General features: G+C 46.6%; 1 protein-coding gene across 1 annotated transcript in view; it reads left to right on the top strand.

The window, feature by feature from the left end:
- Positions 1-531: 531 nt before the first annotated feature.
- Positions 532-18,463, top strand: part of LOC126419360 (glucose dehydrogenase [FAD, quinone]-like) — a gene marked incomplete at its 5' end in the record, with an annotated part of 53,393 nt that continues 35,461 nt past the window's right edge. Inside the window, 3 exons of the mRNA XM_050086546.1 lie at positions 532-693; positions 7,203-7,475; positions 14,352-14,614. Of these exons, the coding sequence (XP_049942503.1) occupies positions 532-693; positions 7,203-7,475; positions 14,352-14,614 (698 nt within the window). The remainder of the gene's footprint in view (positions 694-7,202; positions 7,476-14,351; positions 14,615-18,463) is intronic.

Here is an 18,463-nt window from a genome sequence, read left to right as displayed (position 1 = left end):
GTTTGTCGCCCCTAGATGATGTGATGATGATGATGATGATGATGATGATTGGTTTGTGGGGCGCTCAACTGCTCGGTTATCAGCACCCGTACAAATTCCCAATCTTTACACAGTCCAATCTCGCCACTTTCGCGAATGATGATGATGAAATGACGAGGACAACACAACCACCCAGTCCCCGGGCGGAGAAAATTCCCAACCCCGCTGGGAATCGAACGCGTGACCCCTTGATGCTGCCCGAACACAGTGAGCAAATCTCGGTCAACGAAGAGGTCGGCTGTCGTTCGTCGGTCCAGCGGGTAAGCGCCTTAAGGCGAACGGGCCTGTGACTCCGACAGCGGGCAGGAGGGAAGCCGGCACCGGGCTGAGCGGCGCGCTGTGTGGTGCCGGCAGGCCATGTCGCCGCAGTGCCGCTTCGAGGACACGGCGGTGCTGGGGGCGTCGTGCGGCGCCGGCTTCGCGCTCTTCATGTCGCTGGTGGAGGCGGTGCTGCGCTCGCGCTGCGACGTGTCCGACGCCTGCCGGCGCGCCGGCCGCGACGCGGCGGAGGCGCTGCGCGACGGCGACGCCGCCGACTACGTGGTGGTGGGCGCCGGCGTCGCGGGGCCCGTCGTCGCCGCCCGCCTCGCCGAGCAGCCCGGCGTCTCCGTGCTGCTGCTGGAGGCGGGCCCCGAGGAGCCGACCAGCACGCAGGTACGCGCCCTGCTGCACGCCCCCTGCTGCACGCGCCACGCCGCGGCTTCTTACCGACCTTCAAGGCAGGTCCTGACGCGCAAATAAATGCTTGTCCTGACGACGCCTGACCGCTCATCACTGTCGTGTCCACCAGAACCAGTAAACGGAGGAAGGAGATGTTCTCCAGCTGCGTTGCTCTTTTCCTAGTCCTCCAGAATGGCTGTCGCTGGAACACACGTGGCTGGCTTACAGCTTTTGGATTTCCCACAATGACCGGTACATTCAGACATATGTTACACATAAACTTGTACAACTTCTGCCAGCACCTTTTACAGAGACTGTACTAGCGGGAGCAGGAAATGAAAATGCCTACATTCTGCTGGTGATACACTCTCTGCAGTGCCTAAAGGCTAAGTATTTTCGTAGACCGTTCTAGGGGCCTTGCGAAGTAGAGGAGTTGTCGACAGAATTCCTGTGACCTCAGGGGCGGAGGCGGTGTTTCCTCAGTGTACTTCAGACGTCGGGAGGAAGTGATCCTTCGTGATCATCCGCGCTATTCTTTACATTCAGAGACCTCGAAAGTGCGTTCCCTTGAGCGGCCGCGGAATTCGTGTAAACTATTCCGGTTTTGCTGTTTCGCCAGTGTACAGACATTCTGCAGGCAGAACCCTCATATTAGGTTACGGAGCCAAGTAGATAGATGGACGGTGGTATTTGGTAAACGAAACAGACTGGACGAGATTTCATTGAAGCTAATAGTTTACATTTCGTCAAAATCTCAATGTGGTGTTTTTGTGTCATTCTGAATATAGTAAACACAGGTTTTAACCCACTTCATTTAAAGATAAACATTAATTTTAAACCGTCAAAACAATATTTTGACAATCAGCAATTTTTACATCCTCTGCAATGTGGAAACTATTAGTCCGAGAAAAAAATTAATAAGATAATTTCTATAGGAAATTAAAAGAAATTTAACTTTCTAATGGGAAAGATTTTCACTACTCGACGCTGTTTTCGAATTATTCGAGAAAAACACTAAACCTCACCTTTAAACGCCCCCCACCCACTCTCACACCCCATCGCTCACAATTTTTAGTGTGTAGTCCAATGCCATTCCCTCCCAACACTGTACAAAAATTTGCAGCTACACGACTTTTTGCCCCAGTCGACATATTTTGATCTCCGCTGACTGGGCTGAACTGTATTCATGCATTCCTGTTGTGGAGATTTATTGTGCAACTTGTTTGGAGACATTTTCACGTTGGGTTGTGAGTGTTAGCGGTGTATATTTTCCACAGGCCAGTTGCCGGCTCTCGGAACCTTCCTGAAAGTAGTTAGATGGCTACAGGACTCTAATTATTGACATTGGAGTGGGTTACAATTGAGGCTGACAAACCTTATTTAGCCTCATTTAACACGTGCAGCCGTGGAAAGAATTAACCTGGGTCCGCTAATAAACGCGTGGCATTGCGTCGTGCAGTTTGCCAGTGCGACGCATATCGCCAACAATAAGTGGGTTCTGGTCCGGTGGCGAGTCTGGTGCTGCGCCACGGCACGGAAACTAAAGGGCACGGCAAGATCCACATTTAACATATTCTTACAGCCCCGGTGGAACCTTGGTTTGAACTTCTAACAAGTAGAACACAGTCATAAATATGGTTCTTCTAGTCCAACCGTTTGTCAAACGATACACTCAGGTATGATAGCCTACCGACTCATTGCTGTAGCCTTTCTGCAAATAGAAAATATTGTAAAAACTCTATCGGGTGATGAAAGCCTGTCGGGTTTTCACCCAGCTGGCGGTACTGAAATAAAGCGACATTTCAAAATGTGTGATACGCACTATTTTCTGGCCAGATCTAAAAGATAAGTGTGACACTCGCAGAAATGTCTCTTTATTTCAGTATTGACACTCGGCTGGAAGTCAGAGAGCGATTCATCAGCTGTGTAAGCGGGGAAAGTTTACATTCACACACCGGGACCAAATGTTACTGCATCTATCTCCTCTACCAGTCTAATAGTATTTCAGTCTCTCTCATTTCGTAGAGTAACTCGATTCACTTCATTACTTAGAGTATTTCAGTCTCTTTCATTTCACAGACAAAATAAACCATTAACAGTGTCCATTTCCGACGCGGCTCACTGTGGGTCTCGGACTTAGTAATAAAATTATAATTCGCTTATAATTCTGTTCGTCTAAAATTGTGACCCATATGTTTGTGACCATTACAGCGCCATCTATCACAAAGCGAAAAAAGTGGTCCAACTAAAACATTCATATTTCTTTACGTACTACACGAATATGTAATAAAAATGGGGGTCCCTATTTAAAAAACGCAGTAGATATCCGTTTGACCTACGGCAGCGCCATCTAGCGGGCCAGCCACGGCGTCATCTGGTTTCCCCCTTCAAGCTAGACAAGTTTCGTTCTTTGTAGTTTTTTCGTTTGACGCTAATTTCGTGAGTTATTTGGCCCGGTCACGATCAATGGACCACCCTGTATATGTATATTCGTATTATTTCTGTTGACATACCATTTGATTTCCAGCGACTACAGTTCTCTTATCGACTTGCATTATCAATGACCATCAACAAGGCACAAAGTCAACCGCTTCAAGTGTGTGGATTAAATTTCGAAAATATATGCTTTTCTCATGGTCGGTATTTATTAGTTGGACAGCGGAAAAATTTGTTTTATGGAAGAAGGAAAGACCAAAAATATCATATACTGAAGAGCCGAATAAAATCGTACACTGTCTAATATAGTGTAGCGCCTCCCCCCGAGCATGCAGAAGTGCCACAACACGACGCAGCATGGTCTCGACTACTGTCGGAAGCAGTGCTGGAGGGAACTGACACCTTGAATCCGTAATAGTAAGAAGGGGTGGAGAATCTCCTGAACAGCACGTTGAAAGGCATCCCAGATATGCTCAATAATGTCAATGTATGGGGAGTTGTTGGCCAGCGGAAGTGTTTAAACTCAGAAGAGTGTTCCTGGAGCCACTCTGTAGCAATTCTGGACTGTGTGGGGTGTCGCATTGTCCTACTGAAATTGCCCAAGTCCGACGGACTGCAAAATGGAAATGAATGGATGCAGCTGATCAGACAGGATGCTTATGTACGTGTCACCTGTCAGTGTCGTATCTAGAGGTATCAGGGTTCCCGTATCACTCCAACTGCACACGCCCCACACCATCACAGAGCCTGCACCAGCTTGAACACTCCCCTGTTAACATGCAGGGTACATGGATTCATGAGGTTCTCTCCTTACCCGTTCACGTCCATCCGCTCGATACAATTTGAAACGAGACTCGTCCGACCAGTCAACATGTTTCCAAATCTTCAACAGTCCAATGTCGGTGTTGATGGGCCCAGGCGAGGCGTAAAGGTTTGTGTCGTGCAGTCATCAAGGGCACATGAGAGGGCTTCGGCTCCGAAAGCCCATATCGATGATGATTCGTTTCGTTGAATGGTTCGCACGCTTACACTTGTTGATGGCTCAGCATTGAAATCTGCAGCAATTTGCGGAAGGGTTGCACTTCTGTCAGGCTGAACGATTCTCTTCGGTCGTCGTTGATCCCGTTCTCGCAGGTCGTGCGGCAAAATCCGCACTTCATTGCTACTTCGGAGAAGCTGTGTTCCATTTCTCATGCGCCGACCATAACACCATAACACCACGTTCAAACTCACTTAAATCTTGATAACCTGCCATTGTAGCAGCAATAACCGATCTAACAAATGCGCCAGACATTTGTTGTCTGCAGCGGCGTATTCTGCCTGTTTACATACCTCTGTATTTCAATACGCATGCCAATACTTTGGATGAGCATCTCAACTGGGCGGAGAATACAGTCGCAGTGTGTCGAAAGACATCTGCTTGTCTCTATGCTCTCAAAAAGTTTCGGAACATATTTCCACAGGACTTGAAACGCCAGCTCGTGCAAGCACTCGTTCTACCGAACCTCCACTATTGTGATGTGATTCAACAAGGCATGAGTAGTGAAAACAAAAGACGGCTAGAGCTAACCATGAATGCCTGTGTGCGCTACACCTGCAACATTCGCCGATATGATCATGTTAGTGCTTCATACTCCGAGCTAGGGTGGCTGCGGCCGGACAAATTGCGTGACTACCACACTCTATGTCTACTCCACCGACTCCTCGTCGCGCAAGCACCCCAGTACCTTGCTTCAGAGATTAAAAACCTGTCATGCCATCATAATCGAAACACGAGGTCACTCTTATTTGGTATCCTAACTGTGCCCACTCACAAAACAAAAACTTTTGCAAATTCCTTCTCAGTTGCCGCTGTCCGCCTCTGGAACAAACTGCCCCTTACCTTGCGCAAAATTCGATCTCCTGCTGCTTTTAAGAAGAAGTTGAAGCATTTCCTACTATCATCCTCATAAAGTTCTCCACAAAATTAATGTACAAGGACAATCCCCTCATCTGTCAAATAGCAAAGCTAGCGTCTCCTATCTTGCTCCTGAGATGCCTTCCTCTTCATCTATCTCTATTAGCCACGCAATCTTCTTTTCCTTTATATTTCCTTAATTATGTTTCATCATGTCTCTATTCTTCTCCTCCCTTCACCATGAGTCTCCCTCATACTCCCTGCTGCCAGCACTCCTATCTAAAATCTGTCTCTTCAATAATGTCTAATTATAACAGTACTTGTGACCTAAGAATATAAACTCTATATGTATGTATTTTTCCAGGTGTACCTTTCAAATTGTTTATTTCACTTTTGTACTAGATGTAGTTTAACATGCCTACTAAAACATATGAATGTACAATAAGTAGAATGCCTGGTTAGATGTAAGAGAGGGCCTGATGGCCCTAATCTTGCCAGGTTAAATAAATAAATAAATAAATGCCAGTTTCTTTGGGGCTTCAATGTATATTTCAAAGCACATGAATAAATTTAATTTAATGCACAAAAAATAATTCTTTCATTTATTTTGCAAATGCAAATGTGTCTTCTCTGTATATGTTTATCTTCTTAGAAAGACGAAAGAGGCATTGCAGCGCTTGCCACCGTTTGAAAGTAACAGATAAAATAAATATTAGGAAAGTAACCCATTGCGCTCCCAGGAGAAGTGGTCAATATTCAGGGATACGACAGAAACGATCACTCGAAGGAAAGCGTCTCTAGTATGCATACCGTAAGTGTTAAGAGCTGTGCGCACTACTTTATTTTCGATAAAAGGAAACAAGTTTCTTCTACTGCAAGCTTTTAGCTTTCCAAATTTTGGGAGGAGGTAGCATGGACCCAAATTCCGAAATGGATACATTGGTTCCCGTCAGATCAAGTTAAGCACCGTCGGGCGTGGCCAGTACGTGGATGGGTGACCTTTCGGGAACGCCGTGTGTGTTCACAAATTTCCCTTTGCCTTTACGGCAGAGTGGGACAGGAGGGATGACGGTGTTAAGTCTCTTATTACCAGGGTCTCGACCAATGGCCAGGATTAAATTCCAAACCTGTCCGGAGTGTTTCATGAAACGGAATTCGACACTGTTGGCTGTGATGCGGCCGTCGCACGGGGACGTTAAGCTCGATGGCTCCCTTGGTGCTATCGAGAGGTGTGGGCCACATGCTGGCGTCAAGTTTTCCACACTACATATGGCGCACGTGCTTCATCACAAGGTCACCTGCTCTTAACATATACACCTACCCACAGCCGTTCAAAAGAAAGGTGCCTGCTGGCGCGAAGAATAGGGAAAACCTTTCCAATTAGGAGGCTGCACCTGTCCTTCCGAGTCTTCCAGCTGTTCATACCATACGACTTTACTTATCCATGTTTACTGGGTATGTTTTTATTCTTTCGGTCCATACTACCTCCACACAAAATGTGGAATGCTAAGAGCTTACAGTAGAAGAGATTTGTTTCACAGTATTGAAGATGAAGAGGTGTTTATATCTCTTAAGGTATATATTTTAGAGGCAATGTCTACTAGACTTTTTGCTGTGTACGACTTTGTATACAATGGCAAGCAGAGGTGGGCCACTTAATGGTGCGACAGCTGTCACCGTAGGAAAGCTGGACTGGAGCCGAAATGATCAGCGAGCAAGTTAACAAACAGAGGATTTACCTGAATTTCTCCAAGAGAACGAAGCCTGATTACAAAGAAGCGGCAAGAACTAGAGTTCTAGTTGTTACAACTAGGATAAGACTCGCTGTCGTAATGGCGAACGAGGGAGTTGTAGCGTAGCGGCTCCGAGCGCGAGTGGTCCGAGAGGCCGCCTTTCGCCGTCCCGCGTCGCGGCGGCAGAGGAGGGCGCTCGTGGTGGAGAGCTGCTGGGTCCGTCACACCCCGCGCCATCGCTTTAGGCGACTTCCCATTCTGTTGGTGGCACTGATACGTGACATCACTCCCTTTTGCTTCGAACGATCCCTGAATAGTGACCACTCGTCCTGGGACCACTGCACAGTCAAAATAACCACGGAAAACAACCGGTGGTGGGAATAAAGACGCAGAGTGAGCAGGGCAGTGAGCGTGCGCGTGTGTGCCGACGCGTGCAGGTGCCGTGCTTCGCGACGCACGCGGTGGGCACGTCGCTGGACTGGAACTTCACGACGACGCGGCAGGCGCACGCGTGCCTGTCGACGGGCGGCGTGTGCCGCTGGCCGCGGGGCAAGATGGTGGCGGGCACAGGCGGCATGCACGGCATGATGTACACGCGCGGCCACCGCGACTGCTACGACGCGTGGGCGCGCGCCGGCAACCCGGGATGGGGCTACGACGACGTCCTGCCCTACTTCAAGAAGGCCGAGCGCAACCTCAACCCCGACCAGGTGCGCAGCTCGGCTCGCGTCGCAAAAGAACAGGGGGAGGAGAAGGTTTGTGATGGTCTCAAAGCGGACCGTGGGGGAATCTGTGGCGGGAACACAGGAGCAGAGAGCTGAGGACAACAGCCGCGGTAATAGATGTACCGACAGGCTGAAGGAGTGTAAGGATAGCAGAGCAGTCAGTCTGAAAGTTGGGGTGAGAGAAAGGGAAATACCGGGGGGGGGGGGGGGGGGGGGCGGAAAAGGAACACCCTAACTTCAAACTAGTACGATTACTAAATGGATACAAAGCAGCCAACCAGTTGCATCAAAAGGTGTTTTTTTTTTTCAACCTTCGACCATATTTTCCACAGATGTAAACTCGTCTTCTTCAGTAATACGTGTACCGTGAAGACAGTGTAACTGCATTAACTACAAACCCGGGAACATACACGTAAAAATTACCCGCCACACAGGACTAGATCCCCACAATGGCGTGGGAATATCCCATATATCATAGAACGTAATCAAAAGAATAAAAACTAGTACTTACTAAAATTTCGCATTGGAAAAACGCCAAATAATGAAGCGACCTGAAAATATGCTGTCAGTGCACGTCATCGTATACAAATGTGCTGGTCTCTGTGAATAGTTAAAACAGAGAAATAAAAACAATCGAATAAAATATCAGGTCATGTTATCAGCTGCACGTCGACTGACAGGGAAGGGAGAGCGTGGACAGCAGGAAAACAAGGCAGGTGTCGCGTTCGCAGATTCCGAAGTACGGCGAAGTACGGCTAATACGTGAAAATACACAGGGGGCGGTGGAGGGCGGGGGGGGGGGGGGGGGGGGCCGAGTGACAGGACAGTGACAAATAACGAATGTTGAAGGACGTTATCGTACAGTAAAATATACTAACTTACGTTAATACCTTTATATAATACCACAAGTACATTATCGTACGAACAGTAACAAAGTTAATCCCTGAACGCACTCAATGTCTTCACAAAATACAAAACGGGGGAACGAACACCTTATGCACAAATAATGTATACTAGAATTTTGAGGAATGAGCAACTCGCAGAGGGTACTGGCAATTGCATGAGATTTTATGCACAGTATAGGTCTGAAGCCTCTTAAAAAAAAAAAAAAAAAAATTAATATCTGGAAACAAGATGCAGCCGGTCATTGAGTAAATTGCCGCCCCTGAGCTCCAGATGTTTAAAGATCTTCCTGAAGGTCCAACTTGTGCTCTTTGACATCTCTGAGCAAAATAACTGTCTTCCAAATTTTCCGGGGTATGCTAGGCAATCAGTAAATGTTCTGCAAACGTCGTATTATGTACATTCACTTCTTTCTTTCCTAGCAGATTCTCTTTATATCTTGTCTTTACAGCTCTACCTATTTGATCGAGGTAATAACGTGGGCAATCTTTACAGGTCAATTTATAGGCGCATGATTTGGTAAACCAGTCGCCAGTATTTTCCACTGTGTGCAAAAGTTTTCTGCTTTAAATTGTTGTCTGTAAAGAAACAAATATTACAGTGATAATTTTTCACTAGAAGACGCTTAATCACGTAACAAACATTCCCACAGAATTGAAGAGAACGAATTTGCTAGAACGTTTGTTATTATTAGAAGCACTGTTGTTGCCCAATGTCGAGGATTTTTGAGATGTTTTCTTACTGATGATGTAATCTGCTACGCCCTGGTCCTATCCGTTGTTGACTGCGACAGATTTAATCACATTAAGCTCATTTTGCTCAGTGCCAAGAGATCTAAAAAGAGGCAGCACATTTAATAATGTATTCAATGATGTGCGCTGGCAACATATTTTCATTGGAAAAATGTCGGATCGCTTCATTATTTGCTGTTTTCCAACGTGAAATTTTAGTAAGTACTAGTTTTTATTCTTCTGGATATGTTTTATGATACATGTGATATTCTCACTCCTTTGTTGAAATCCAGTCTCTTTATGACGCTTGATTTTTGACGTATATGTTTTACGGTTTGTAGTTATTGTAGTTACACTGTCTTCCCGTTACATGTATTTCTGAAGAACAAGGGTTTACATCAGTCGGAACTGTGGTCAGGCATTGCATAAAACCACATTTTGTTGCACTGGTTGGCTGCTTTGGATTCATTTACCAATCTCTAACCGTTGTTGAAGCGCAACCATCTTCAAAATGCTATTATTAGGTTTATTTTGATCACATATAAACTGTATTTCCACCAATACAGCCTCTAAACCACCCAATTTGAGAATTTAAATTATTTTCAGAAACAACTTAGGAAACATGACGACCTTATTGTTGCACACACATTTAATATATTTCTTTGAAGTTCTGCGTATCTTCTGTCAAAACGTCCTCCGAAAGAGCAGTAATTTCTTCACGTATTGCAATCTTCAGATCGTTAAGTGGAAGAGGTTTGTGGCAACAAACTTTGGATTTCAAATGACCCCATACGAAGAAGTCGCAAACCCACAGACCTGGTGATCGTGCTGGGCAGTGGAGATCGCCGAGACGTGAGGTCGAGTGTTGAGGAGACATTTCTCGTACAACTGCCACAGATGGATTAGCCGCGTGGACTGCGGCTCCATCTTGTTGCAACCACATTTCACCCATGTTCACTCCCAAAGCCTCAAGTTGTGTCCGCAGAAAATTGCGTAGCATTGGAACGTAACATTCAGAATTTACTGTTACAGTAGCACCTCCTGCTTTTTGTTTGAAAAAAAAAAAAAAAAGAGAAGAAAGAAACGGTCCCCAGTTTGGACACTCCACATCACATGGTCACTTAAGCACTGTACAGTGGTGTACGACGCAATTCCTTTGGGATGTCTTTTGCCCAGTAGCGACGTAGCGACAGTTTTCCTTGTTTACAAACTGTCCAAGTGAAAGTCATTTCCATCGCTCATCATTAAACAAACATTATCAGTAGCAAAAACATCATGAAGTCTCTCACAAAGCAGTGTCCGTTTGTCAAAAGAAAGTTAGTGCAGCTCCTAAACGACCATAATTTTATGCAGATGGAAGTGTAACTCGTAGTTGAGGATGCGCTGCAGCGAGCGGTGGGCGGGAGGTACCCAGACTCGTGGGGCGCCGCCAAGGGGAGCAGCGAGGCCTCTGCCGACGTAGCGCCGTACGAGCACGACCAGTCCATTATTTTTCTTCATAACTGATCCAGCTGTGGGAAAAGAGTTAACCCCTCAATGTCCAGTGCTGCGATTAGGTATCGAACCACTCGCTCGACATAGAACCGTGTACGGAAAAGCTGTTGAACGGCGATAAACAGATTCATTCATTTTGAAAAAACGCTCAGCAATGAAAACACGATGCTGAGCAGTCCACTGCGCCAGTGTTACTGGAAGCTACGCAACTCTAATCTATGCGTTCATTTTGCGCCACTCTGTGCTAAATAAAAGCGAAAAAGGTAAGTCAGAAGTGAAACGTAAACTGGAAAAATGAGAGAACCGTTGAAACTGGATCATTGTTACAACCAACAGTACGCAAGTAGGCAAGCAAAACAGGGCGTGAAAATAAAACCAAATGATGAGAAAAATGCAGCCAGTAGAGATACGGATAGTGAAATGAGCGAGGTGAAAAGAGGAAGAGGGGATTATAAAAATAAAACAGAACGTTTGAACAAAATGAAAATGGGAGGGTAATACAGATGAGGACAAAGTAAAATGTCAGCAGAATATGAAAAAAAAGCCAGAAGGAAATGAACATTTTAGTTTATGGGAAAAAATGAAGCAGTAACCAGAGTACAAATGCCTAGGTTTGGTGATACGATTTAAGTAAATCATCTTATACTTCCAGAAGCATCAAGTGGTTCACACTTTCTGAGCTTTTGGTCAAGGACACTCTGCCATTATCAGGTTGTAGACTTGTTAAAGTCACCAGACTGGCAGTGAATGTCAGTTCGCACTTGATAGTGGCCTGCAGGTACATGGGCAAAAGCTTGCGGAGTTGGAACCACATGATAACACACAAGGCTGAAAAAAATTAGACATAATGCCGCCTGGGGTAAAGGATGGATCAGGAGTAGTGAGAGAGAAGAGTGTGGGGAGAGAACAGATACGGTTTTGTATGCCTTTTCAATAAGTCATGAACAGCTCTGAATAATGATTATTACCATGTAAGAAAATGCAAGAAAAGAGAGCAGAGGAGAAGAAAGAGGACTAAGAAGTGAATGGAAGGAAGAAGATTAGAGTTTAACGTCCTGTCCGATACTGAAATAAGTGGAAACAGGCAAAAGCAAGAACGGGTGTGGATTAAAAAATGCATTATGGCGAAGGAAAAAGGCGGAAAGACGATAATGAGAAATAAAATGATATTCAAAACAGAATGAAACAATGATATACAAATAATAGCTGAAGGATTAGGTGTAGTCAGTGATAAAACAGGTAGAAAGCACAGTAGTTTTAGCAGGCAGAAAAATGTTAGCAAAGAAAGAAAATGGAAAGAAAAAATGAATAATATAGTAGATCAAGACCAAAAAGATCATATATGACTTGTATAGAACGTTGTTTCAAGGGGAAACCTTTAGGAGTATAGAAATCTCATTGCAGTGCTCATTCACGACAGTTAAACATAACCTCTTTGTTTTATTAATATCATTCCCTGACTCTTAGCGTCTACTGCTACAGATTCCACGCCTTGTACGTATTATCATCTTCCACACCCACCATCTTCGATATCCTCTTTTTAATTTTGCAATCTTTCCGTGTGAACGTTTTCTTCTCAACTGATCCTTCCAATACCGAATAGATTATTGCCAGATGCCTAGGAAGTTGTGCCATTAATCTGACCATCCTGGGCCGCGCGGTTGTAGGCGCCATGTCGAGGATTGCGCGGCTCCTCCAGACGGAGGTTCGAGTCCTCCTTCTAGTATGGGTGTGCGAGTTGTTCTTAGCATAAGTTAGTTTAAGTAGTGAGTGAGTCTAGGGACCGATGACCTCAGCAGTTCGGTCCCTCAGGAATTCACAAACATTTGAACATTTGGCCATTCTGGTAGAGATTTCCCAGTGTACATTTTTCTCTGGCATATTCCTATTAGTGTCGTTTCCTTAAGCGGTCCTAACACGGGACGAGGCGACTAACGTTGACGTGGACGCGAACGGGACATCTGACCTCACGAGCGATAGCGGCGTCGGTACACGGGGTGAGGGCGACCTGGATAACATTCTGGCTCGCAAACCACGCACTTTTTTTTTTATTTTTTTTATTTTTTTTTTTTTTTTTTTACGAAATGGACGCGCTTGAAATGCCTGCTCTGACACTGTTAACGACTGTCGAAGAAGAGCGGGGACAAACGAGAACAAGATTCCTGACTCGTCGATGACATGAACAAAGAACTTCTGCTAGATGAAAATTACGTAATGCTGTACAGCTATCTGAGATACAAACTTGTATAAGTTATTCGCTAACTCAGTTGAAACTTAATGCAGTTTTCTGTTTGAAATTGTATGTAGTTAAGGTTTCAATCATCAGTTTTCTCCTCCGATTGAGAAAACATTCTGTTGGCACCTACCTACATAGGGAGAAATGATCATCACGAAAAAATAAGAGAAGTCAGGGCTCGTACAGTAAAATTTAAGTGCTCTTTTTCCCGTGCGCCATTCGAGAGTGGAACGGTAGAGATAGCTCAAAGTTGGTTCGTTCAACCCTCTGCCAGACACTTAATTGTGAATAACAGAGTAATCACGTAGATGTAGATGTAGAAGGTATAGCGTCTAACGTCAGTTCGTGCGTGCATAATGTCCATGTTCTCGATGTTGCATTTACTACGAACACTCTGAAATAACGTACTTCATCACACAGATTCAATGATCGAGATTCGTTTCGTAATTTTATTCTAATGGAAGAGGAGAGTTTTCCGAAGCTGCTCCTCATCGTAGAAAAATATATTTACGGGCGAGATACAAAATGAGCCATCCATTAACCAAGAAATAGGTGAACACTTTACAGAAAGTTTCATAATAGCAACCCTTCCATTGTGAAACTTGTGTTTGCTTTCAGACATTGATTGTCACTCACGGTAAGATTTCTGGCCACTGGGGAAATATTTCAGTCGTCGGCATCTGCAAGAAAAATTGCCGCAAATATGTTATTTATAATAAATAACATCGAATTTTGAGATAATGCTTCTATTAAGTGAATAACAAAGACCTACAATCTCTTAGAAAAGGAAAAGTGAAAAAAATTTAGAAGGCGGATGTGAATCTGCAACATTGCTCTACACAAGTCAGAGCCCAGGACGCTATCATCTGCGCTACACCTCCAACATAGAAATTCCCCCGGTCGATATGGCCTTCAATGTTTCAAGACAGTGTCTACAAATGTCATTATTGCAAACTGGATAAGAAAGATGCTCTTTTCATAGGTTATCAGTGTACCGTAGCGCTGAAACGGTATAGACCTCTTTTGGTAGCACACACGTTGTGATACTGAAAACATCAGCTAAAGAAGTCTATACCTACCGATATGTAGTTTTCTGTCATTCTATTATAATAAATCGTAGCTAAAACGACGCATTTTCGCGAGATCATCAATTCACTGGAGCTTTGAAATATATACTCTATGAGAAAGAAAACCCACCAAATACGCTATTTAACACAGTACAGTATGGTGGCTGGCGTGTTCTGCTTGTTACGTAAAATGATGTCGCATTTCACTGGCCACGTTCGTCTCCTCGAGGCAAAAGCATGACACGCCAGATCCTTTATTTCACGCTCCGCAGTGTAGCGGAACGTGGAATTTACACGATGTGTCACCAGTTCCACGCGCGTTTTCGCGTCCCGCGAGAGGACGGCCTTCCGTAAGATACGCGCGCATTTAAGTTGCAAGATGCTTCCGTAGCACGCTAGTGTGTTAGTGACGGGTGATGCGGCAGCGCAGATGGAGATGGAGTTCCACGGCGCGGAGGGCGCGATGCCGGTGCAGCAGTTCCCGCACCGGCCGGCCATGGCGGAGGTGATCGTGGCGGCGCTGCAGAGCCTGGGCTACCGGCGCGGAGACCTCAACGGCGCCAACCAGACGGGCGTCGACGTGGCGCAGATGATGGTGGAGGACGGCCTGCGCGCCTCCACGCCGCGCGTCTACCTGCGCCCGCTGCACAACAGCACCCGGCTGCGCGTCGCCATACGCGCGCACGTCACCAGGTACGTCACAGGTCGCCCAAAGGAACACGGCGGCTGCTTCCACTAACGTACACAACGCGGACACAGATCGCGTATGATCTGATTCACTTTGTCCGGTTCCAGTCGTCAGAAGAGAGTATTATCAACTACGCTCGCGTCCGGGATCGCAGCCGTGTCCGCTCAGCGCTCCGACTTCCCACACCACTCGATTCCCAGCATTAATAAGAACACGAATGAAGCGGACAGGGGGAAGACTACAGACCAGTAACAGACAGAAAATTTGAAATAAACCAAAGTAAATTGTTCGTCTGAAACAGAATAAATGCGAGTTGGCCTTGTTACACAACTGGAACGAAACCAACCCACAATTCTGGATTATTTAGCTTGCAGCTGTCTAGCTATACCACAAGAAAAATACATGGAAAACATGATAACTCATGCAGTCCCTAGAAAATGGTATTTAGAAAACTGAAATGAACTCTTCCCTGTAAATACCGAGGAGAAAATGTGCCTGCCATGAGGGGTTACAGGAAATAATTCAACGACAACAGTAGCGTGACAGCCGGCCGCTGCGACAGAGCGGTTCTAGGCGCTTCACTCCGGAGCCGCGCTGCCGCTACGGTCGCAGGTTCGAATCCTGCCTCGGGCATGGATGTGTGTGATGTCCTTAGGTTAGTTAGGTTTAAGTAGTTCTAAGTTCTAGGGGACTGATGACCTCAGATGTTGAGTCCCATAGTGCTCAGAACCATTGAGCAGCGTGACAATATTTACAACGTCAGCATTGATGAAATAAAGACTCGCTACGCAAGCGGCGTAATCGCTTAATAAAAACAATCCAACTTGCCAGCAACATTCAATCGCGAAGCACCCTTACGAAATGTTCAAATGTGTGTGAATTCCTAAGGGATCAAACTGCTTGGGTCATCGGTCCCTAGACTTACACACTACTTAAACTAAGACCAACACACACATCTATGCCCGAGGGAGGACTCGAACCTCCGGCGGGAGCGGCCACGCAGTCCGCGACGTGACGCCTCAAACCGCGCGGCGCTCCCTGACTACAACCGACTGATTTTGCACAACGCTGCTTCCAAGACGATGGTAGCCAGCTCGCGTGCAATAGAATGGCGAAGACTCTCGCACTACTAGCAGACCTGGAGCCGTATGGGGCTTGGCGAGGGCCTTGCCACGGTTTTCTAAATTTGGACGCAGCACAGTATTTTTGCCTCCTCTGAGTGAAAAAGGTTTCGTAATCAACTTTAGGGCTAACCAGACACGAAATTGTAGCTGCACATAAACCAGGCGTACTGGTCAGAAAATTCGCTCATGTTTGCCTCGTGACAATAAACCAAAATTCGACCAGAGTTGCCTCGTACGGACTGTGTGGTGTGACCTTGCAGCCACCACGTGACAGAAATACCATCACCTGGTTACAAGTCTCATTCCTGCACTCTGATCAAGACTTTCGTCTATCTCCGCCTTGAAGCTACCTTATCCCCTCTCGATTCTCAGTTTTAGTACTCTCCTAAACCATATTCTCCTCACGGAGCTTCCCCAAAAAGCACCATCCACCAACGGCGAGGCGTGTGAAAAGGTTTTCCGGTAACAGTACATTGTTTTCAGTGCCTGGTACTGCCTCCCTCCAGCAGACGAGCAATCTTTTTCACCAATCCTCTCCATTGCGCCCTCCGGTACACGCCTCGACGTCACAGTCACCTTACCAGTCAACGCACAGATTCACCATTCACGCGCGAACACTGGCGTGGGAGCCAAGACGTCCCTCAAAAAATGCAGCAGCTCTCGGAATGCCAGTGCACCATACTTCAAGCCGTGCCGACCCATTACGGTGACCGTAACCGACACGGCATTCCCAGGTAACCCCACGGAAGAAACATACTCAAGGCTACCAGCGAAAGCTGACGTCTACTCTCTCCTCTTCAGGGACCAGTTACGAGTGTCCCCTTTTGATATGATCCTGTGAAGGAGCCATAAAACTCAGACGCCAGCCTTTGCACAGAGATGTCCAGTGTCCCAATAAACGATCGTTCGTGCGGTACAGTGGGAAACCCGCTGCTGCTAAGGCCTATCCGCCACCGTACCACCCAGAGTGGGGAGCGGCGACCAAGACTCCCCGCCCATCACCCCACTACATCTAAGCTCAGTCCTTCACATTCTCCAAATTGTCAGCAACAACGTAGCTGCTCTGCAGTCTACTCCGATGACTACGACCAGCAGCTGCCTTAGCTATTCACGAGGACGACCTGCTTCCTACATGAGCACATTTCCTCAACATCAAGACACTGAATGCAAAATTACATTACAACCGATGCCGTGCCTCACCACAGTCGATTTTTTCCCCCAATTATGAACTCTAGGGATTGATCGATGAGAGGATACGGAACAAAAAAGGTCTAGTGAACTTATTTCCGGAAATGCATGGTTTCCATGCTAGAGACCACTTATTCAATCACACTTTGTTACGCAGACTGCGGTCTAATAAGCGCTGTAGCATGCAGTCACAGATACACAGTATGCACAATTTCCCCCTAAAAGGTGGTAATGTTCCTCACACGTCATGCCCTAGCCTCCTCTCCTGTCACAGTAGTTGGTAAAGTTGTGTCCGGCTCACTTCCTCTCGCTGACTCACCTCCTAGTGGATGTGACACGGCGTTGTACACAGTGGTTCCGTATTCGCCGACATGGTGTTTACTTACGAAAGGCAAATGGCAACGAGCGGCGGGCAGCAAGGTTGTACCAGGAGACCTGTCCCCGCCGACAACGACCACAGCATTCAGTGTCTGCAACAGTGTTTCGCCGTTTGTCTGAGACAGAGTCGTTTCAGGAAGCAGGAAATCATGAAGGACGTACCCGAAATGTTCGGACACCAGACCTGGAGGAAGACGTGATTAACACTGCGGAAGGCGACCGCCGTGTCAGTAGCAGGCAGTTGGCCCACCAGTACAGGGTAAGTCAGACGACCGTGTGGCACATTCTCCATGACAATTGTTACTACCCTTACCACTTAAAGCGTGTGCAGGGCTTATTAGAGACAGAGCTTCCACATCGGGAGCAGTTTTCTCACTGGTTTCTTCACCAGACAACCACGATTCCGGGATTTGTGTCATCCATCCTATTCACAGTCGAGGCCCCCTCTACGCGAAGTGGTATTTTCATCTTTCGTAACAGTCATTTGTGCGATTGTATGCCGAATCTCCATGGTAAAGTAAAAGTGAATCATAATCATCGGTGTAGCGGGATTCGTGGTCCTGGATGATTGGCGATAGTATTTTGAGACCAGTCTTCCTTTCACGTCCCCTACGAGTCGTTTCTTGAGGGTGACTTTGCCCCCCCCCCCCCCCCCCCGCCCACCTCCCCTGCTGGAAGCGGTGCCATTGATGTTTCGAAGGATTATGTAGCTGCTACATGATGGTGCTCCAGCTCACTTTGCCGCTGACGTCCGGCCGCGTCTGAATCGTGTCTTCCCTGGTCGATGGATCCAACGAAGGGGGTCCAGTTGCACGGCCTGCTCGTTCACAGCCCGTGCAATTTCTGGTTACGGGGCCATCTAATAGAATATGGTGCATGAAGAGCCCATCCTAGATGTGGAGACCCTGGAGCAGCGTATTCATGCTGCCTCTCACACTGTACCTGTGGCTGTGGCTGCATCGTACAGCGCGTATTGCAGCGCAGTCTCTCTGACAATGTAAAATGGTCTCCAGCATGGAAACCATGCACTTGCGGATATAAGTTCATTAGACCTTTTCTGTTCTGTATCCTATCATCGATCAGTCGCTTGACGTTCTACACGGTGGGAAAAATCGCCTTGTGTATAGTCCAATGCATTGGTGACTCTGCCTCCCTAACGGGAGA

Source organism: Schistocerca serialis, chromosome 9 (genome assembly GCF_023864345.2).
Source record: "Schistocerca serialis cubense isolate TAMUIC-IGC-003099 chromosome 9, iqSchSeri2.2, whole genome shotgun sequence".
NCBI classification, from domain to species: domain Eukaryota; kingdom Metazoa; phylum Arthropoda; class Insecta; order Orthoptera; family Acrididae; genus Schistocerca; species Schistocerca serialis.
This window is presented reverse-complemented; position numbering and strand designations above follow the sequence as displayed.